We start from the raw sequence: 22945 nt of genomic DNA, 5'->3' as shown, positions 1-22945 counted from the left end.
GTATATATAGAGAACTTGAGTGCTTTTCGGTGATTCTCTGCTGTCGCGGGAGTGCTTTTCGGTCGGTATATTGCCGATATTTAACCAATTTTGGGCATTAATACCTCATAATAAACACAAGGTAGTATAAATATGCATGCAATATACCATTTATAACTAATTTAAACCGTTTACACATAATAGGAACGCAAATATTATATATATATAGCGAGAAATTGAGTGCTTTTCGGTCTTCACATGAAGTGCTTTTCGGTCGGTATATTGCCGATATTTATCCAATTTCGGGCATTAATACCTCGTTATAAACACAAGGTAGTATAAATATGCATGAAATATAACCATTTATAACTAATTCAATCCGTTTAAACCCAATAGAAACGCAAATATTCACATATATAGCGAGAAATTGAGTGCTTTTCGGTCTTCACATGAAGTGCTTTTCGGTCGGTATATTGCCGATATTTATCCAATTTCGGGCATTAATACCTCGTTATAAACACAAGGTAGTATAAATATGCATGCAATATACCATTTATAACTAATTTAAACCGTTTACACATAATAGGAACGCAAATATTATATATATATAGCGAGAAATTGAGTGCTTTTCGGTCTTCACATGAAGTGCTTTTCGGTCGGTATATTGCCGATATTTATCCAATTTCGGGCATTAATACCTCGTTATAAACCCAAGGTAGTATAAATGTGCATGAAATTTAACCATTTATAACTAATTCAATCCGTTTACACCCAATAGAAACGCAAATATTCATATATATAGCGAGAAATTGAGTGCTTTTCGGTTTCCACATGAAGTGCTTTTCGGTCGGTAATTGCCGATATTTTCCATTTTGGGCACAATTTAGTATAAACATACAATCATATAACCATTTATTACTAATAAAACTCGTTAACATACACTAAAAACGATATATTGCATATATATAGAGAGAAATTGAGTGCTTTTCGGTGCTTTTCGGTGCTTTTCGGTTATTGTATGGACCGACATTTTTGTGTTACCGTACCAAGTATTCCTTGCAGAAGTATGCCCCGAAATGTTAATTTTACAAGTTGGTGTGCGTTATACATTGATACAACGCTAGTCTGTCTGTTAATTTGTGAAAAATTCATTGTGCAATATCGTAAATATTCCTGATGGGCGCCATGATTGTTGTTGTTGTATGCGCGGGAAAACGCGCCGTAGCGAAAAGTAGAATTTACTACCCAAAAGAAACTCGTCCAGTCAGTCTGGTTCCCACCTCGCAGAGCCTGGTTCCCGCCGTCAAAATAGCGAATGCTACAGCGGGTGCGACTACGAGGGGAGTTTGTGCTAATGATTTTTTCGAACACTATGGTCGTCTTTTTTATGTTTGCTTAGTATGTGTGACCTACAGCATGTATTTGCTGATCGTGCAAATAAACTGAAACTGCAACCATGAAATTACTCTTTCACACTGTATGCGAGTCCGGGAAACCCTTTCTTCTTCTGATACAGCACTCCTTCTCAAACGAAGAGTTTGTGCTGGTGCCTATTGGTTACGGGGTGAAAACTATACGAAGGTTTTCCAGATACGGATTACTAAATTCCTGCTTGACACAGGCCCGGATCTGGAATGATTGAATCCATTGATCTGGTTTGCCTTTGATAGTGCGGATTAGAGAATCTTAAACTCTCGGGACCTACGGTCCCTCTAAAATGGCCACCTGGTGACACAGAATATTCGCTTCGCGAATAACCGTCTTCGGCCTTCGGCCTCGGCAGGTGCTCAGTTGTTAGTTAGTTTAGAATTATTTCCTGTGTGCTCCTGGTATTGGAAAGAAATGTTTGTTGTGAGGACTCGAGTAGAATACGAGTGGCTTGCGCTTGCCTTCATCAGTTGATTGGCCGTGGTGAGAAACGTGGGAGACGTTGTGTGCTCTAATTATGCGCCTGAGGAGTTTGCATTAAAGATTTATACATAGAAATCTTGGCAATACTTTGTTGGCAAACAAATGCAAATACACTAGACTTTACTGGGATCCAACATATCTGATTATAGTGACACTGTACCTGATATCCACGACTGAGTCATTGTTGCCAGCTGACTGGGAATCATTGCCATCTGTTGTTTGCTTTTAGTTGAGAAACGTCTCTCATGTAAACTGTTAACGCTTAATTTTAGAGGATGTTTCAAATATCTGTAGGAATTTCTGTTCGCTTTTAGTCAAGTTTGAGTTAAAGTGATATTATGGGCATTTTCACTGTTGAATTGAGCTGACCAATTATCTGCAACTCATCATGCTACCAGTTGTTTACCAAAAATATATATTATATTCGATATTTTACATGAATGGACAGCCCTGTAAGCCGAAATGATCCGTAAAACAAAATAGAGTCTTTGTGTCGTATGAACGAATCTGCACTAAAACGTCATTTAGATTCACATCGTAAATGGAATCATTTCTGTGGTCAGCTGTCAAAACGAACGTATGATTGATATTCCAATGCATTATTTTTCTCTTTCCGGGATATTGTTTCAGTATGGTGATGCTGCATTAACAAATATATCATGGTGAAGGGTATTACCGCTCCTTCATTTAAACATACGCCTTTTTAGTTGAGTAAAAACGTTAAGTCGTAACTTCAGCTCAACGTCTGACGGCCCCGTGCATGTCTGACAATCAGTCCTGTCTTAAACCTCATAAATGACGTGTTTTCTTGGCATGACCGACATAACGCAGATTTTGAGGAGACAGGACAGTTACATGGTCGATCCTACTACCGGTGACTTTCCAACCTTCCGCAGGCATAACAATGTTTTGTACCACAACATACTGATTGGCTGTTTTTATTGTTTCGATAGTTGCAAAAAAAAAATCAACAAATGTGATAATGAAACAAGTGTCGTTAGCTAAAATTCATCCTCATATCTTGTGTATCAATAGATTCAGTGTCTGTTGTATGCATATGTTTGTTAAGTTTTGAATCAGTTTCAATCAGCCTCGCTGTATAAACAGTATCATCAAAATAAACTGAAATCAGAAATATAACGTCACTTATTGATAAGAATTACCATGTCGCGTCTCATACGATTTCAGAGATACTACTTGCATTGAGTAATATGGTATAAGATTCAGGAAATCGCCCAATACGAGAGCATTTCTTGAAATATCATTGAACATGTAGGAAAACCATTACCGTTTGTATACATATAAATTATGGACAATAACAAGTTGTTCTTTAGTTCTCAAACAATGCTCGAAATAGTTCATGTTAATCACATAAGCCTCGTTCTGGGGAAAATGGGCTCAATGCATGTGTGTGAAATATAATTCCAGATTAGCCTGTGCAACCCCGCACACACTTATCATTGAATACACATTCTGCTTGTAGGCAATTTGTGTTTGTTGTAAGTCATTTCTAAACGAAAATCCTGTTTACGCGATAAGTGTTGTCCCTGATTAGCCTGTGCATACTGCACAGGCTAATCTAGATCACACTTTACGCACATGCATTCAGCCGCATTTTCCCAGAGAGGCTCATATCATGGTGTATGGGTGTGTTCTGTTCATCTACAGTGCTTGGTATAACATGCACCCTATGCCTTCACATCTTAGTTATCTTTAGAACAAGAAATTGAATCCCACAATGCAAAACTGATGACACAAAAGGATGCAATGTGACATCATTTCAAAATCGTGCAATGTTAAAATAACGTAAAAAAATGTTAACCACCATGAGACGTGTTGCATGTGACGCCAGTCTTCCTACCACAAAGATCAATGACACTCAGAGGTAAAAGTTCATTTCAAAATTGGTAATAAAACAGATTGTCCGGACTGTAATTTGACACAGAAGAAATGCATGGAGCTTGCATGGAGCTGGTATCATTTGGTTTTCAACAGTATGTCAGTCATATCATGTTGTCATTTAATCTACATGCCCGCACACTTTTCCTGCGTTAGCTGGTGTACTTCTACATATTTATGCATATAGTGGACAAATGCAAACTAGAGAGGTAGTTGGGCCAGGCCGAACAAATAATTGCATGACAAGTCACCACACAAATTTTCTGCGTGGCAGTCCAGCATTCTATAAACTAATCTGTTCGGCTGTGTCATTTTAAGTACAAATTTTTCTAAATGAAAATAGTTTTTTACTACATCAGTAGACGAGACTCAAAAAGACTCCAGCACCCGATGTTTAACTTGCGGTTAAGTCGGTAACATGTTGGTAACTTGTCTTTATAAAGTACAAGTACCATAATTAAAGCCAACTTTAAACAGTGCAATATTATACAAATGCCCACATACATGGCACACCACCGTCAAATACATACATACTTCACACACGCTATACTCTACAATACATGTAGAAGAACTGAATGGATTGTACCAAATGCTGAAGTCCCATGCCAACTTATGGCTAACACTACCATCAACTTGTATTTGGGCTGGTATTCTGTAAACTGTTTTATATTTGCAATTAATGGTGCGTGGTTAATGGAATATTCAAAACATTATTCATAAGCTTTTACTAAATGCAAATACACAAACAATAACACAAAACATTCTTTTTACATTTATTTGTTGTGTATGAAGAATAAAAGTTTGATTTTAATGGACCACAAGACAAAAGCAATATGATGTCAATTCGTAATCTAAAGTTTATCTTTTACACAAAAACATCAATGTTGTATACTAGCATTAATCTATTTATGCCTGGTGGACTCACCCATCCTAAATTGGATTAATTTATTTACAAAATTAGGGATGTCTAGTAGATTTATTTCTATATTAAGAATATTTCTTACAGAAATTCCTTTAAGCAAACAGCGCAGACCCAGATGAGACGCCACATCATGTGGCGTCTCATCTGGTCTACGCTTGTTTGCCATGGCATTTTTTCTAGGCGCTAGGCATAAATGGGTTAAAAACACACAGCAACCACTGATACTGATATAATCTATGGACCGTTCTTACAGCACAAAGCACCACTCATTTAACATAGGCCTGGTCAATGAATCAGCAAAGCCAGAAAAATAACTTCCGGTATTGCTAAAATACATCTGCAATTTTCACATTTGCGGTGCTGTCATAATACAATTCATTATTTAAAAGCAATATCAGGCCAATGTGCTAAGCAGCATTTCAGTATTTTCAGATTGTTTCACATGATACCGCATTGAAAATGAACATTTTTCTTTTCCTAATCACAAAACGTCACATTTTGTAACAAAAAAAATATCATGAAAACTTAGTAACAAATTAAATATGTAATGTATTTTTATTTATTCAAATACTACTATTGAATAAAACAAAGCTGCTTCCTACTTTGGAATACATATTTTTGTGCCAAAACCGCCAAGCTGGTGTGAGCTGTGTGTTAAGAACCTGGTGATCTAACTCACATGTTTCTATTCCAGTTATATAATCACCAGCACTGGACGATGTATTACATTCTGTTGCAATGTTCTGTACATGTGTATACGTGAGACAGGCTGTTACGAAGTTTTCTCATCAGTTTTTGGAGCATCCTTACTTTCCTCAAAAGAACTTTCAGTCTTTGCAGATTCAGATCCTTGAAAAGAGGCACAAAATACCACAATGTTAGTTTTCATATTAATAGGTGGCATGATCAACAGGTGTATATTTCAAACAAATGGAAAAGGAAATGTCAATTTTCACAACATTTCAAGAATTTCAATTTCAAAATATTTATTTTTATATTTTCTCTATTTCAACATGACAGCACATATGATGTATAATACTGTAAATTATTTTCTACATAATATGGAACACCTAAAGGATTATAAATATTTATTTACAGACTGCAAATCCATTTATATTTGTTGAAAGAAAACTTCTTTTTATTTATTTTGCTACACTTTTCTGCAATTAATGCTTGGTGTCATTACACAAGATGAACACAAATTGTTGTCAGAATAAACAGACAAATAAATGGGTCTAACCCAAAGGTGAAGTTGAAGTAACCAAGCGTTAAGTAAAACTATTTGTATTCAATAAGCAAATTACCAAACTAATGACCAGGGCAAATAAGAGAAGGTGCAAATATAAAATGCACATCAGTGTATTTTTTTATGATTAGGGGAATGGGTCCAGGCCTCTTCCGATTGGGAAAAATCGCAGCATGTTAACTAAATTGGGAAATTTGTGTTATTATTGTTTTTGCTAACAAATGCTTCAAAATTGAGAATAAAAGCGCTTTCAATATAGTATTTCCTAAAGTTCATCTTATAAGAGCTGGATGGGAACTAAAAGGTTGACATGTAAAGAAACAAACACTTTAAATTGGGATGTTAAGGTCCCTTTTTGGAAAAATATATACTTTTCACCATTGGAATGGGGGCTGAAACGGGCCCCGCATTTGAACCCAACAAAAAAACACACTGAACATATAATATGAAGTACAGATAACGTTATTAGCCCATGCACAAGCTTTTCAAGTGTAGAGTTACCTTTCTTCTCATCTTCAGAGTTGCCAGACTTGTCTTTGTCCTCTCTGCAAACATACCAGAGAAATGGATAACACGTGGGCAAACCAGAGTCAACATAGCTGCAACACAGGGCTTATGCCAAAATGGGTCTTATTTCATTCGTCAAATTAGCACATTGCTACAAAATTCAAAATGTGCAGTTTCATGAGAACGCCGCTTTGAATTTTTTTTTTTACCTTACACCTTGAGCATGACCTGACTTGAACTCCCACCACTCAAAATGTGCAGCTTCATGAGATACACATGCATGCCAAATATCAAGTTTCTATCTTCAAATAATGCATCAGTTATGGCCAACGTTTAAGTTTTTTCCGGACGGACGGACAGACATAAACACATACTGACATACTGGACGGACAGTTCAAACTGCTATATGCCGCCCTACCGGGGGCATAAAAATTGCATTTGGCTACAACTTTTCTTCATAAAACCTGCCAAAACCAGCAAAAGTGTGTTGGATTTTTATGTCCTACGCTAAATTTGGCTCAAGACAATTTTAAGCCCGGTGGAGCCCAGCTGAGCAAGCTTGTACAAATAACATGACTGGTAAAATGAGTCTGCAACATCGCTCTTGAATATGACTGGTAAATGTAAACAGGCTTCCACTTATGTGATCGACAATTATAAACGAACATACATTTTAGGCTGCATTACATTTCACAAGTTTGAGAAATTGGAAGTCTGGGGTCAAAACTGCAATGGGTGAAACAAGAGATATTACAAATGTACTTAAAGAATGAGCAATCATGTTTTCAATAGACTAATGCTACTGCAAACTGCAAAAGTTCACTTACCCTGATTCCTTTGACTCCTTAGCATTGTCATTACTGTCTCCCTCCTTCTTTACCTTCCTTCTTCTCTCCTTCTTTCCCTTCCCCTGCAGACACAGACGCATCAGTCCACAACATACAGTACAATGCAAGTTGAAGAACGCATCAGTCACAACATACAGTACAATTCAAGTTGAAGAACGCATCAGTCACAACATACAGTACAATGCAAGTTGAAGAACGCATCAGTCACAACATAAAGTACAATGCAAGTTGAAGAACGCGTCAGTCACAACATACAGTACAATGCAAGTTGAAGAACGCATTCAGTCACAACATACAGTACAATGCAAGTTGAAGAACGCATCAGTCACAACATACAGTACAATTCAAGTTGAAGAACGCATCAGTCACAACATACAGTACAATGCAAGTTGAAGAACGCATCAGTCACAACATACAGTACAATGCAAGTTGAAGAACGCATCAGTCACAACATACAGAACAATGCAAGTTAAAGAACGCAACAGTCACAACATACAGTACAATGCAAGTTGAAGAACGCATCAGTAACAACATAAAGTACAATGCAAGTTGAAGAACGCGTCAGTCACAACATACAGTACAATGCAAGTTGAAGAACAGGTCAGTCACAACATACAGTACAATGCAAGTTGAAGAACGCATCAGCCACAACATACAGTACAATGCAAGTTGAAGAACGCGTCAGTCACAACATACAGTACAATGCAAGTTGAAGAACGCGTCAGTCACAACATACAGTACAATGCAAGTTGAAGAACAGGTTAGTTACAACATACAGTACAATGCAAGTTGAAGAACGCGTCAGTCACAACATACAGTACAATGCAAGTTGAAGAAAGCGTCAGTCACAACATACAGTACAATGCAAGTAGAAGAACACGTCAGTCACAACATACAGTACAATGCAAGTTGAAGAACGCGTCAGTCACAACATACAGTACAATGCAAGTTGAAGAACGCGTCAGTCACAACATACAGTACAATACAAGTTGAAGAACGCGTCAGTCACAACATACAGTACAATGCAAGTTGAAGAACGCGTCAGTCACAACCTACAGTACAATGCAAGTTGAAGAACGCGTCAGTCACAACATACAGTACAATGCAAGTTGAAGAACGCGTCAGTCACAACATACAGTACAATGCAAGTTGAACAACTATTTTGGGGTCTGAGTTTACTACAGTGTTGATTGATTTATAAGACAATTCCTTTGAAAAACCTGCATAGGCTTATTTTTTTTAATTCAATAAGAAATATGAATTATTAAATATGCTAAATACAAAACATTTATACATTGTAGATACAGTATTATTACTAATTCAGGAGACATATCCCACGTTGTGTAATTCCCCCGTTGAAACTAACACAAACTATCCCCCCCCCCCTCCCCAAAAAAGGCTGCATGTGTTCATTTAAGACGCAAACCGAGCCCAGAGCAGGGCATGGAGGATCATCTATACAGAAGCAATCATTTCCATGGTTTCACGGCATTGCACGGGGTATTTGACAATGATTTAAAATACCGAGAATTGGGAACACAAACAATACCTTTTGCCTGCTCTGCTTTTCGCTCCTCATCAGTTTTGGGTCGTTTGGGTTTCGGTTTGTGTGACATCCGGTCCCGTCTACCGCCCGACTCGTTTGGTCCTGACATTTCATCCTCAGAGTCCGAGAACTCTTCATCACAGTGTATCCTCTTGTCACTGGCGCGGACTGAAAACAAGAAGACCATCAGGAGGTATAACCAGCTTGAGTGGTATGGTGTTTGATAACCTTATTGATTAGCTAGAAAACATTGATTATATCATGAGCATGGTGAAAGAAATGAAGATGAAACCCAGATAAGTACAGACTACTGACTCTTAAGCAGCAATGAACAAATGAAATTTACAAATACCCCAAATACCAACAATAGTAAAAGTAAGTCGTGTTCTGAGAAAACTGGGCATTATGCATGTGCGTTAAGTATTGACCCAGATTATCCTGTGCAATCCGCACAGGCTAATCAGGGACGACACTTTTCGCTTTTATGACATTTTTCGTTTAAATGAAGTCTCTTCTTAGGCCAAAAAAAGGAGGTTCGTTTGGGGTCTCCTTGAAAAAAAAAAAACAGAGTCGGTAGGTAGAGATCTGTTGTTGTTTTTTTTTGTTTTGTTTTTTTTGTCTTTCGGGTACTACAATGGAAGGCTACTAAAGCTTATTATAACATGCTTTGTTTGCTTGATATTACATCTTATATGAACGAAAATGCCCGAATATTTTTTTTTTTCCGACCCCAATACAAAGTTGAGGGTCGGCGCCATTTCGGGAGACACGGTCGGGAGACCCGAAACAAACCTTTTTTTGGACCTAGCAAAAATCCAATTTAGACGTAAAGTGTTGTCCCTGATTAGCCTAAGCAGACTGCACAGGCTAATCAGGGACAACACTTTACGCACATGCATTATGCCCAGTTTTCTCATAACGCGACTCAAGTCTGAGCCCCATTCTGGGAACACTGGGCTAATTACATATGCATAAATGTCATCCAAGATTAGACTGTGCAGTCTGCGCAGGCTTATCATGAGCCAAACATTCTGCCAGAAAAGGATTCTCATTTAGAAGAGACTTGCTAAAAACCCAACATTCCATAATGGCGGAAATTGTCGTCCCAGATTTGTCTCTTTGGACTCATTATTCACTACAATTCCCATTAATTCCCATTCCAACTCAACTCACTGGAGACTCTACTGTCTGGATTATCCTTGTCCTCGTTATCACTCTCATCATTCAGGGCATCCTCTGGGATGGCTGCAGAGATAAATTCCAACATTATATGTCTGCATCATGCGAAAATGGGTCTTATGCCAAATGCAGCCAGCATAGCTCCAGATATATTGCACAATCACGCTGTCTGGTCTGGAGCTGCCCTGTCTGCTGATGAGACCATGATCAAACCTTTTGGACTTTATATCTCTTAACTAGACTATGCAAATATGCAGGCTAATTTGTAGCTACGCTGGGTACATTTTGCATACAGGTAATATATTTACTAAAAAATGTCTAAAAAGTCAGGTAAGGAAGGTTATAATTTGTGTGTGTTTTTTTTACTCACATATAAGTGAAATCAATCTTGAATGTGAATCTTGATGTGGTTTCATCAATTATTGTCCATTTAATAGCCAAAAGTTATGAAGTTGTGACTTTTAATGTTTCAAAGAACTCCACTGATTTCTCAGGGTATTGTCAAAATAATTGTGAATATAATTACTTTACAAGGTAATAAAGTTTTGGAAAACATTTGACTTAGTTTGTACTCTACTGAAACATTATCTAGCCAAACACTGTGAGCAAGTAGCAAAAAGTGCTTATTAAAAACAAAGCTCATTGTTGGTAACAATAATGACAACTGACAACCAATGACTATACCTGCCCACCATAAGTACTTATACCAATAACAAATCAGACTTCACCTATCCAAACTATCTACCTTGCATCTGTACTCCAGGGGCGTGGGGAAGCATACGGAGATTCTCAAATAGACGGGTCCTGTAACAGGCACAACAAAACATCACACTACTGAGCTGTATGATAACACAACCTGTACCTAAGATATTGACTGATAGATGCTGATATTTAGCTAGACAAAGAACAAAATTATTGTTGTTAAAATACATCATAATTGGCAGATGATATATATTTTTTTGCTGCATTTTTTGGTTTATCACACTTTTTTCAGTTGGTCTAATTTCCTTGTGGTTTAAATTCAAAAGCCCTCATGAAATACTTGAATTCCTTGTTATCTTGTTGAAACTCACCTGACCTATTTCAGTAATATGTAACCCACTTAAAGCATGCATGACATACATGAAGGTCATGTGACTCAATTGAGTCTCACATGACCTACTCAAACCCCCCATGACCTACTTGATTTTCTCCAGGTACTCTGTGGTGTTCTGGTTGGCCATGTTGGAGGGGCTGATATTCAGTTTGAAGTCGGGTCCATAGTACTCAAAGTAGTCGTTGTATGGCAACTCTGAAATATACCATCAACATTAACACATTGCTGGCTTTTACTAGAAACAAATAGAGGATATTTGTTAATGTCAGTGAAAGATCGTTGTTTATTTCACAAGTGATCATAGAAAATATATTTTCGCCACGAGTGAAAATATTATTTTTCTATGATCACGAGTGAAATAACAAACTATCTTACACTGACATGAACACATTTTCTGTTTATTTTATGCCCCTTTTTCAATAAAATAATTAACAGCTGTTTCCCTTTCACTGAAAAGTTATCATTTCTCCCGTGGCATGCCTCAATACATTTCAAAACACAAAATGACGTCATTAGTGTGACTCTTTTACTATGTAAATCAACGGTAAACAAGCATAAAATAAAGAGAAAATTTGTTGGATTCGGTGGGATGTTGATTTTAATTCACTCGTGATCATAGAAAATATACATAAAATTATTTATGATAATCTAAAATAGAAAAAGGAGTTCCGAAAATTTGTTATTTTCATCACTGAAAATAACAATTTGTTTATTTTCACTCCTGTTATTTACTGCAGAAATGACATATTTTATCATTAGGTATAAAAGAAAGCATACTATTATTAATAGTGAAGATCAATGTTGATCACATTCTAATATATTATTTGTATTTTGTCATATTATTATATTATATGAATGGGCATTACATAGATCTAAACAACCTATATAATTTAACAAGATGCTTCTGTCTTCTTTCTGACAGTCAAGACATTCATAGGAATATATTAATTTCCTCCTACCATTGGCCACCTCTACACCAAGAGCTATGGAGGTCTCATTGGTCCAGCAACGCGCCACGTTCCTGATGGTGTAGCCGCCACCCCCTAGGATCATCAGAGGCAGATTCCACTTCTTCATGAACTCAACAGCCTTCCCGTGACCTGAAGACGAGAACCAGCCACATACATGGTAATATAAAATACCAAGCAATGCCAGCCTGGTCAGAACCAGCCACATACATGGTAATAGGAAATACCAAGCAATGCCACAGTCTGGTCAGAACCAGCCACATACATGGTAATAGGAAATACCAAGCAATGCCACAGTCTGGTCAGAACCAGCCACATACATGGTAATAGGAAATACCAAGCAATGCCACAGTCTGGTCAGAACCAGCCACATACATGGTAATAGGAAATACCAAGCAATGCCACAGTCTGGTCAGAACCAGCCACATACCGGTACATGGTAATAGGAAATACCAAGCAATGCAATAGTTTGGTCAGAACCAGCCATATACATGGTAATAGGAAATACCAAGCAATGCCACAGTCTGGTCAGAACCAGCCACATACATGGTAATAGAAAATACCAAGCAATGCCAGCCTGGTCAGAACCAGCCACATACATGGTAATAGGAAATACCAAGCAATGCCAGTCTGGTCAGACCCAGCCACATACATGGTAATAGGAAATACCAAGCAATGCCACAGTCTGGTCAGAACCAGCCACATACATGGTAATAGGAAATACCAAGCAATGCCACAGTCTGGTCAGAACCAGCCACATACATGGTAATAGGAAATACCAAGCAATGCCACAGTCTGGTCAGAACCAGCCACATACATGGTAATAGGAAATACCAAGCAATGCCACAGTCTGGTCAGAACCAGCCATATACATGGTAATAGGAAATACCAAGCAATGCCAGTCTGGTCAGACCCAGCCACATACATGGTAATAGGAAATACCAAGCAATGCCACAGTCTGGTCAGAACCAGCCACATACATGGTAATAGAAAATACCAAGCAATGCCACAGTCTGGTCAGAACCAGCCACATACATGGTAATAGAAAATACCAAGCAATGCCACAGTCTGGTCAGAACCAGCCACATACATGGTAATAGGAAATACCAAGCAATGCCACAGTCTGGTCAGAACCAGCCACATACATGGTAATAGGAAATACCAAGCAATGCAATAGTTTGGTCAGAACCAGCCACACATGTTGTAAGATGAAACAGCCAGCAATACCAGTCTGTTTCAAATAAAATATAGTAGCCTTGGTCAGGGAAAATCCATTTAGATTTTCTTGCTAAATGACGACATAAATTTTCAATTTCAAAATAAGTCTCTGCTGACCATTTATGATCCTTGAAACATTGAAACTTTGATTTCAATTAGATTTTTTTAATTTTAATTACAATTAAATATTCAGAAAAGGTAAATCTTAAGAATGGCTCGAGCCATTTAGCACTCGGCTTGATTGCCGCCTTATTCTTTTGGACAAAAATCTCCATGAGAAAATATCAATTGCTAACAATGTCATGTAATGAGGAAAGATCTGAAGAAAAGGCTGAATGACATGAAGAAGTAGATTTCTACTTATCCTCATTTGATTACACAGTCTTATCTAAAGATCATTCCACCCAGCCGCTCAAACATCTAAGTTGTCAAGCAATCTTGGCACTCAAATGGAGGAATACTTCAAAAAGACAGCAAGATAACACAACTGAGCTTAGTAAGAGTGGTGTGTAACCTTTGAGTGTGAGGTTGAAGCAGCCAAGCCTGTCCCCAGACAGAGAGTCCGCCCCACACTGTAGCACTATCACACTGGGCTGGTACATCTCCATCACCTTGTTGATCACCTGTAACATAGACATCAATGTGAGGTACAAGTTTTATGGAGATATGAAGATGGATATAACAGATTGCCTTCTAGAGATTTTAAAACGTTTTACAATAAACATATAAGTAAAACTATCTCAACTAGACTGTCATATTTTTGAATGGACAAAAACTGTCTTCTAGTTTGATTAACAAATGTTGTAGGTTCATCAGATAATAAAAACAGGCCCTGTGGTTGCATAATGGAATTAAAATGCAGAAATTATTTTACCCCCCCCCCCCCCAAAAAAAAAAAACCTATTCATATAAGACATAAGTGCAGTTTGTTTCTGATGACCAATGACTACAGCATTTCTGCACATACAGGATATGTGTCCATCAATTGTAGATGAAAATAAAGCAATTGTTGTCCAGTATTTAAAGCTATTAGGTACAAAGAAAAGAATCACACTTAATTAAATAACACATACCGGTTTGAAGATAGTCTCATAAGCGTCGTCATCAATGCCATCTCGCAGGGGGAAGTTAACTGCATAGTACTTTCCCTTGCCAGCTCCAATGTCCTAAGTAGGAGAATATCAGACATTAACAGTAAACAGAAAGTTTTATCACCATTTTTAGGATATTACCCATACTCGTGACATTGGGAATTACACTTCAATTTAATGTAAATTGGAAACAATAATTTTGTTCAGTTAAGAACTTCTGATCAATTATAAATAAAACTTATACAGATTTATTAAATGGATATAATAACTTCAAAACTATTTATTTCTACACTTAAACAGCTCTATTTCCAAACATGTGAAAATCAAACAATTCATTAGAAAAATTGGGACTGAGATTAGGAAAAAAAGGTACTATTCAACAGGTTTTGTATAAATAGTAATTATCAATGTGTGTAACTATTTCAGACTTGAAAAGGAGGAAATCAGCTTAAAAGAATTAAAATAACACCGCTGTAACCTGAAAATTGATATATGTGCATTTATAATCTTGAAAAATACAGAAAAATAAAGAAGACAATAAATATTTAGGTAATTAGTAATACTAACTCTGAGATCGCCAGTTCCTGGGAAGTACTCTCCATACTTATGGAATGACACGGTCATCACTCGGTCAGTCGTGTAGAACGCCTCCTCAACACCGTCGCCATGGTGAATGTCGATATCAATGTACAACACACGCTGGTGGTATCTACAACATGTTTGGATAGAGTAATGCATGGACTGACACATTGATATTATTTTTATCACCAAATCCAACAAGAAAAGGAAATTTTCACATTCAAGGCAAACAACTAAATATTATCCATGTTATTGGAAAAGTGGGCTTAATGCATATGCCTAAAGTATCATCCCAGATTAGCCTATGCAGTCTGCACAAATTAATCAGGGATCATTTTGGCCTACACTGCTTTTTGTATAGGAAAAGAACATTTCTTTAAAAGCGGAATGTTTCTTCCCTGATTAGCAAGTGCAAATTGCCCTGTTTCTTCCCTGATTAGCAAGTGCAAATTGCCCTGTTTCTTCCCTGATTAGCAAGTGCAAATTGCCCTGTTTCTTCCCTGATTAGCAAGTGCAAATTGCCCTGTTTCTTCCCTGATTAGCAAGTGCAAATTGCCCTGTTTCTTCCCTGATTAGCAAGTGCAAATTGCCCTGTTTCTTCCCTGATTAGCAAGTGCAAATTGCCCTATTTCTTCCCTGATTAGCAAGTGCAAATTGCCCAGGCTTATCTGGGATGGCACTTTAAGCACAAGCATTAAGCCCTATTTTGCCAGAGGGCAGCTTATATGGGTCCATATTAGCAATTGCACAATCACAATATGACTACAATAAAAATGGATTTAGACACGATTTTTCTCAGATTACTGCATATTTTATCCATATTTCTTATTTCCTTAATACAATTATAACATACCTGACTTTAAATCATTTGCTACAGCAATATTATAATTAAGTAACATTTTTTGGGTCTTTTATGAATTTAAAGAATTGGTTAATGAAGCTGTTTCAGTTATAAACCAAATTGAAACTTTAGCTGCATCAGCAAGACAGAATCCTTATATCCGTTATTAACCCTTTCAGTGCGGGAACCGTGGCGTCTCACTAGGATCCAAACTGTTTGCTATTCTGATAATATTCTTTGAAAAAAAAATCGAAGAAAATGCTAATTTTAGAAATTAAGCAGACAACATTTTAGCAGACGACAAATTTCCCAGCATGCAAAGGGTTAATGGCAATAAAATCAATATCCCATCTATGTGTAGAACCAAACTTGTGTCAGCAGAAAATAAACAGGAACAGCAGATTGTACCAATCAGATGTTTTCGTGCACTGTAACATTTATAGACAATAGACATATAAGATTATTTTTTTTAAAGGTGGCAATTAAATTTTCAAATTGTTCAATGTAATTGTTTTTGCTGCTTAATTACCAGGAACAGAAGTACTGAAACTAGCTGTGTGTGTGTGATGCAATATTTAAAGAAACATTTTTAACTAGCCTGTTAATAGGCCCTTGTTATTAAAACTAAAGACAGTTTAAACAAAATGGTTTTGAAAACAAAATATTTTCTCTTACTTGAGCAGTTCTAGGATGGCGAGGACGATGTCGTTGACGTAGCAGAACCCCGAGGCCTCTGACTTCTTGGCATGATGAAGACCGCCCGCCCAGTTCACAGCAATGTCTGCAGCCTGCTTGTTCAACTTCACTGCTCCAGCTGTGCAGTACAAACATATGAACATGTGCAGTACAAACATATGAACATGTGCAGTACAAACATATGAACATGTGCAGTACAAACATATGAACATGTGCAGTACAAACATAGGAACATGTGCAGTACAAACATATGAACATGTGCAGTACAAACATAGGAACATGTGCAGTACAAACATATGAACATGTGCAGTACAAACATATGAACATGTGCAGTACAAACATAGGAACATGTGCAGTACAAACATAGGAACATGTGCAGTACAAACATAGAAACATGTGCAGTACAAACATAGAAACATGTGCAGTACAAACATATGAACATGTGCAGTACAAACATAGGAACATGTGCAGTACAAACATAGGAACATGTGCAGTACAAACATAGGAACATGTGCAGTACAAACATAGGAACATGTGCAGTACAAACATAGAAACATGTGCAGTACAAACATATGAACATGTGCAGTACAAACATAGGAACATGTGCAGTACAAACATATGAACATGTGCAGTACAAACATATGAACATGTGCAGTACAACATAGGAACATGTGCAGTACAAACATATGAACATGTGCAGTACAAACATAGGAACATGTGCAGTACAACATAGAAACATGTGCAGTACAAACATATGAACATGTGCAGTACAAACATAGGAACATGTGCAGTACAAACATATGAACATGTGCAGTACAAACATATGAACATGTGCAGTACAAACATATGAACATGTGCAGTACAAACATAGGAACATGTGCAGTACAACATAGGAACATGTGCAGTACAAACATAGGAACATGTGCAGTACAAACATAGGAACATGTGCAGTACAAACATAGGAACATGTGCAGTACAAACATAGGAACATGTGCAATATGAGCCATTGGGTACAAATAAACACATTTGGCTCAAAAATTACCATTTTGCAACAACTTTTCAGAGCTCCAGATAAGGTTTTGTGAAATTCTTAAATTACTACCAGATTTTCAAAAAGAATTCTTAACTCTGAAATTTTATTCTTTACGTTACTACTAAGTTTTGGAAAACAATTCTTATTTTTTCTGAATGACCTAAAAATAAATAATAATGATTATTTTCATGCAAAAAAAATCAAAATAAACATACTAGCAACTTTATTTATACGAGTTCAACAGTGTCTTTTCAGTATTATACAATTTTATTTTTCCAATACCTTCATATGCCCAAACTGTGTTTAGATTGCATGCCTTAGATGAATTTTTACATATTTCACATTTAAAACGGGTCTCCCCTTCAATCTTTTCAACGATTAGCCACGGGACTTGTCCCTTCCACTCGTTCAATGTTTTCTTGTGTGTTTAAGTTTGGACCCGTCGTGTCGCGTTTTTGTTTAGCTTTTCCGACTGTGTCGGCAACTGAACATACAACATCGTATAAGATATTTTCTATAATGTCTTTCTAAACATTTAACTTCGGCTCACTTTGCGTACAATATGTTAAAAGCGTGTTTTGGACGCTTTGCAGTTTTTTAGGACGCTTTCTGGGCGCCGCCATTGTTTTTTGACAGATAGACTGTATACGCCGCTTTTATTGGAAAAAATGCGCTTTGTTAAACAAACCCGATAACCATTCTATATAAGCACCGCAAAGATCTTTAATACGCGAAAAGAACTCAATAAAAATCGATACGAACCGATGTAAAAATAATATTCGTAACTTGATTTTGTAATTCTTAATGGTACGACAGGATTTTAAAATAAATACGTAACGGACTTGAAAATAATTCGTAATTACGAAAATACGACCCTTATCTGGAGCTCTGACTTTTTGTTGTACAAAACCCCATAAAACAGTTAAAATGTGAAGAATTTATGTGTTCTGCGGTGAATTTGGCTAATGAAAATTTTTTGCCAGCAAGAGCCCTGTACAAATGAAAATGTGCAGCACAAACATATGAACATGTGCAATACAAAAAGATAAACATGATCTCAACAAACATATGAACATGACTTAAGCAGTACAAACATACATGTATGAACATGATCTGTACATACATATGTGTCTTGTTCTGAGAAATCTGGGCTTAATTCATGTGCGTAAAGTGTCGTCCCAGATTAGCCTGTGCCGTCCGCACAGGCTAATCAGGGACGACACTTTCCGCTTTAATGGTATTTTTAGTTTCAAGGAAGTCCCTCCTTACCCAAAATCCAAGTTTAGGCGGAAAGTGTCGTCCCTGATTAGCCTGTGCGGACTGCACAGGCTAATCTGGGACGACACTTTACGCACATGAATTAAGCCCAGTTTTCTCAGAACAAGACACATATAATAAACCTCCCATATTCCCAGCTCAAGGCTCATTTAAGAACTGAATAATCAAACTCTATTACAAATAGTTGTATTATATTTGCCTGCAAATTGAAGCCATGAAAGTATCATGTAATAGTTTTATTGATTGCTATATATCAATACTGATTAGAGCAGATAGTTAAAGAAACCCTGTACGTACCTACAGATCCCCCAGTGGACAGCTGACAGAACTCATACATGCCATCAAACACTGGACAGTCCTCACCCACATTGACTGCAAACAAACAAACATACTTATGATATAGAGAGGATATACGGGCCTTGCTCTGTGAAAAGGGGGGTTTTACCCTTTCAGTGCGGGAACCGAATTTTGAAGGCCTTTGCAAACAGTTTGGATCCAGATAAGACACCACAAAACGTGGCGTCTCATCAGGATCCAAAACTGTTTGCTATTCTGATAGTATTCTTTGAAAAAAATCGAAGAAAATGCTAATTTTAGAAATTTAGCAGACAACATTTTAGCAGACGACAAATTTCCCAGCATGCAAATGCATTAAGCCCTGTATTCGCAGAGCAAGGCTCACATGATTTTTGCTATACATTACTAAATGTAAGGTACGTTCACAATGACAACAGTATTAATACTGATGACAGTTCTAGCATAATACGAAATACTGAAAATGACCCTTAAATTAATTATAGAATCAAAGAATTACATCTCTGCATCTGTTTGTTGTAGTCAGACATGTTGTCAGGCCGGATGCTGCGAAGGAACTTGATGTAGTCATCACTGTGGAACTTGGTCATCTCATCCTGAGTGGCCTTGTGGGGACGCTGTAAAACAAGGGGAATTACTGTAAAATCATGTTTATTCAGCAGAATGAAATTTATTTTCCTTTTGCTTAAAGAGTTTTATGTAAATAGGGTATAAGGGGGAATACACAGTGATCATGATAATTTTTTAATGCAGTAAGTTTTATATTCCAAAATATTTTGCACAAATAGTTTTCACTTCCAGATTATAGCTTCAATTTGTATACTTATATTAACATAAAAAGTAATACATATATTTTTTTCTCAAAATTGTATTATATAATATTTGAAGTAATTTAAATATAAACATTTCAAGTGTTTTCAATTTGGAAATCATCCTTAAGTCAATTTAACAAAATATTTAAGAAAGAAAATACATTTGGCAATGGTCTATTTTAACTATTTACTTTCCTTTTTATTTAAAATCATATTCTTTAACAGGGACAAATATGCTAATTGAATGTTTAAAACATTCTTTGCTCTACCTGTTTTGATTCCTTTTTAACTTAAGCCAATTTATTACAACAGGAAATTAACACTTTACAGTTCCCTGTCTATATGAAAATATGTTTTGGTGCCTTGGTATGTTAGGGATGTAAAACACAAGGAAAATAATGTTCTTGACTACTGACAAACATTTAAAACAACACATTTAGATACAGATTATCCAGAAAGTACCAATCATACATTGTTCATGCCACCAATGTTTTTTTTCAAAGAGACATTCGTCTTAAATTGATTTCAGACAGACAATACATACAAAAAAAAACCTTCATGTACTAATTCTACATTTTTGGCGCTTCCACAAGATATACATTAAAAATTTAAGGCCAAATTGTAACAAAATGGCAATTTTCAAAAACTTTATATCGCTTAAAGTAAAAAAAATCTTTTTTTAGAAAATCAATATGAAATATAACTTCAAAATCTTCAGGATAAATTTTCTGTAAAAACAACTGTTCAGATACCGAATTTCAACTATACAACTCACATATATCTCCATTTTCCTGTAGAGCCCATAGTTGAGGATGAGGTTGTGAGTCATCCTGATACGGTGAGGCTTCATCGGGTGACCCTGGCCATAGTAGTAGTTGCCTATGTCACCTGAAAGCATGAACACAATTGGTGAGAATTATTTGAGCCTCACTCTGTAACGGGGTAAAGGGTTGTGCACTTTCTGCTTTTATTGCATTTTTCAATTTAGGGAAGACTGTTCATCACAAAAATCAATTTTACGCGAAAAGTATCATCCCTGATTAGCCCTTAGCATGCTGGGAAATTTGTCGTCTGCGAAAATGTCATCTGCTTAATTTCTAAAATTAGCATTTTCTTCGATTTTTTTCAAAGAATATTATCAGAATAGCAAACAGTTTGGATCCTGAAGAGACGCCACGTTCTGTGGCGTCTCATCTGGATCCAAACTGTTTGCAAAGGCCTTCAAAATTCGGTTCCCGCATTGAAAGGGTTAGTCTGTGTGGACTGCAAAGTCAACTGCTTATAGTTACAAAAGTATTGATTGGATGAAAGGCAAAGATTTATACCAGCAGCGCTTCCGTTAGTGGACGTCTGGCATAAATTACGCCCGAAAACGGCAGTCGTACGTCCATTATACAAATGGTGGAAGTCCCTTGGACGTCCTATAATCCGCATGTATGCTATTCTCTTATACACAACACGTACACATGTCAACAGTAAATCGGGTTATTCAGACTGTTAACTCCACCTGAGAGCTACTGTTATCAATGAATTTCTCAGCAAGTGGCCAATATTGATTTTTCCAGCTGTCAATTTTTCCAGCTGTCAATCAAATTCTTCTTGGTAAGCGTATCAGCCAATCAGCGCTCAGGCAGCCGAATACACGCCGACCCCATGTGATACACGATTGTATATAATAATATTAGCAACCTCTGCGCTATGAAGTTTTTATTCAGCAATCAAATATTTAAGTCCACGCTTTCCCCGAGGAAGAATGGCGTGATGTAGTACATGAAGTCTAATTTTTGCATGATTTTCATCTGTACACGCAATACAAGAGCAATGTTTATTTGTTGGTAGAATTTTCTTAACTTTCCGCAGTAAAATCTGGAAATGATTTCGGATAATACGTTTATTTATACACTTTGTTATATGAACGGCCATAACACATAATACAATAAGTAGTTAAATAACGTGTTTTCAGATTGCCAAATTATGCATACATATTGGTCTAAATGCATGAATGACCTGACAAGTTAAATCGCAATTCAGAATGGAGTGTACTCGGTAAAATTTAAAGAAAGACACGTTTTTTTATTCCGAAATTTGCTTTCACATATGCAAACTATTCTTGACTTCAAACATTTATTTGACTCGTAAAGTGTTTAAACAAATTTTAGTTGAATTCATGAGCATCTGTTAATATTTGTTGAAATCTTAAATGGGAATAATTACAGTTGTAATCCGAATCCCATTCCCGTAAGTCGATGTTACACGTTTTTAATCCGAAACACACTTCCGAATGTAAATGTTACCGCAACGTTAAAATATTCTTGCTTCAAATTAGCAGTGCAGAGTTATTTTGTGTCGAATCTGTTTCTCAATTAAAAAGAGCGTGACAATTATGCAGCATGCACAACGTCGCATCATGTGTATTGTGCGTGTATTGAGCGTTTTAAAAAGCACACAACACGTCAGGGGATTGACGCATGTTCAGAGGCAATATTTCATCAAATCTATAGTCACTTAAAATTTATTTGATACTATAGAAAACTGGCAAGGTTTGTGTTAAAGAAATAATTGAGAGCTTTTATCGTAAATATTTACCAGAAAGTGATTTATAAAAACGGAATAAACGGGATTAATGGGTAATAAATAGAAACTTGAAAAGTAGCAAGTATACAGTAATAGAGTCGGGTTGAAACGGATGCATTGCGGAATTGTTCGAGTCTGGATTTTACTATCTGTGCGGGAAAGTTTTAAAACAATTAAACAATATAAAAAAATGTATATATTTTTCAATGACTGGGGGATTTTCTTGAAGATTCATAGCGCACCAAATGACGTCTTTTGACGCTGTTTTTCTTTGAGTTATAATGCATCACAGAACGTGAATTGACACGTTAATTTTTTTAAAAATCAACGTTGGGAGGGGACACCCCTCCCGAACCACCCCTATCAGCCCTGGGGCGCCTGACAAAAATCCTGTGGAAAGCACTGGG

At 36.7% G+C, this 22945-nt stretch overlaps 1 protein-coding gene across 16 annotated transcripts in view; it reads right to left on the bottom strand.

The window, feature by feature from the left end:
• The window catches only part of LOC127851813 (probable histone deacetylase 1-B), a 98897-nt gene that overhangs the window by 74440 nt on the left and 1512 nt on the right, over positions 1 to 22945 (bottom strand). For 6 of the 16 annotated variants that reach the window (XR_008035967.1, XM_052385704.1, XM_052385702.1 and 3 more), the window contains exons 2-12: positions 20740 to 20852; positions 19652 to 19769; positions 19135 to 19209; positions 16506 to 16644; positions 14978 to 15119; positions 14393 to 14485; positions 13834 to 13942; positions 12093 to 12233; positions 11220 to 11328; positions 10783 to 10841; positions 10032 to 10103 (exon numbers count right to left, since the gene is read on the bottom strand). Coding sequence is in view for 8 of the 16 variants with exons in the window: in XM_052385704.1 (XP_052241664.1) it covers positions 10032 to 10103; positions 10783 to 10841; positions 11220 to 11328; positions 12093 to 12233; positions 13834 to 13942; positions 14393 to 14485; positions 14978 to 15119; positions 16506 to 16644; positions 19135 to 19209; positions 19652 to 19769; positions 20740 to 20852 (1170 nt within the window). In the remaining 8 variants the exon portion in view is untranslated. Of the gene's footprint in view, positions 1 to 5455; positions 5561 to 6458; positions 6503 to 7291; positions 7375 to 8861; positions 9027 to 10031; positions 10104 to 10782; positions 10842 to 11219; positions 11329 to 12092; positions 12234 to 13833; positions 13943 to 14392; positions 14486 to 14977; positions 15120 to 16505; positions 16645 to 19134; positions 19210 to 19651; positions 19770 to 20739; positions 20853 to 22945 lie in introns of those variants that run through there. The other 10 variants (XR_008035968.1, XM_052385707.1, XM_052385708.1 and 7 more) reach the window with 4 other exon arrangements.

This window comes from Dreissena polymorpha, chromosome 11 (genome assembly GCF_020536995.1).
Source record: "Dreissena polymorpha isolate Duluth1 chromosome 11, UMN_Dpol_1.0, whole genome shotgun sequence".
Classification (NCBI taxonomy): Eukaryota; Metazoa; Mollusca; class Bivalvia; order Myida; family Dreissenidae; genus Dreissena; species Dreissena polymorpha.
Note: the sequence above shows the minus strand (reverse complement) of the source record. Positions and strands in the feature narration are given on the sequence as shown.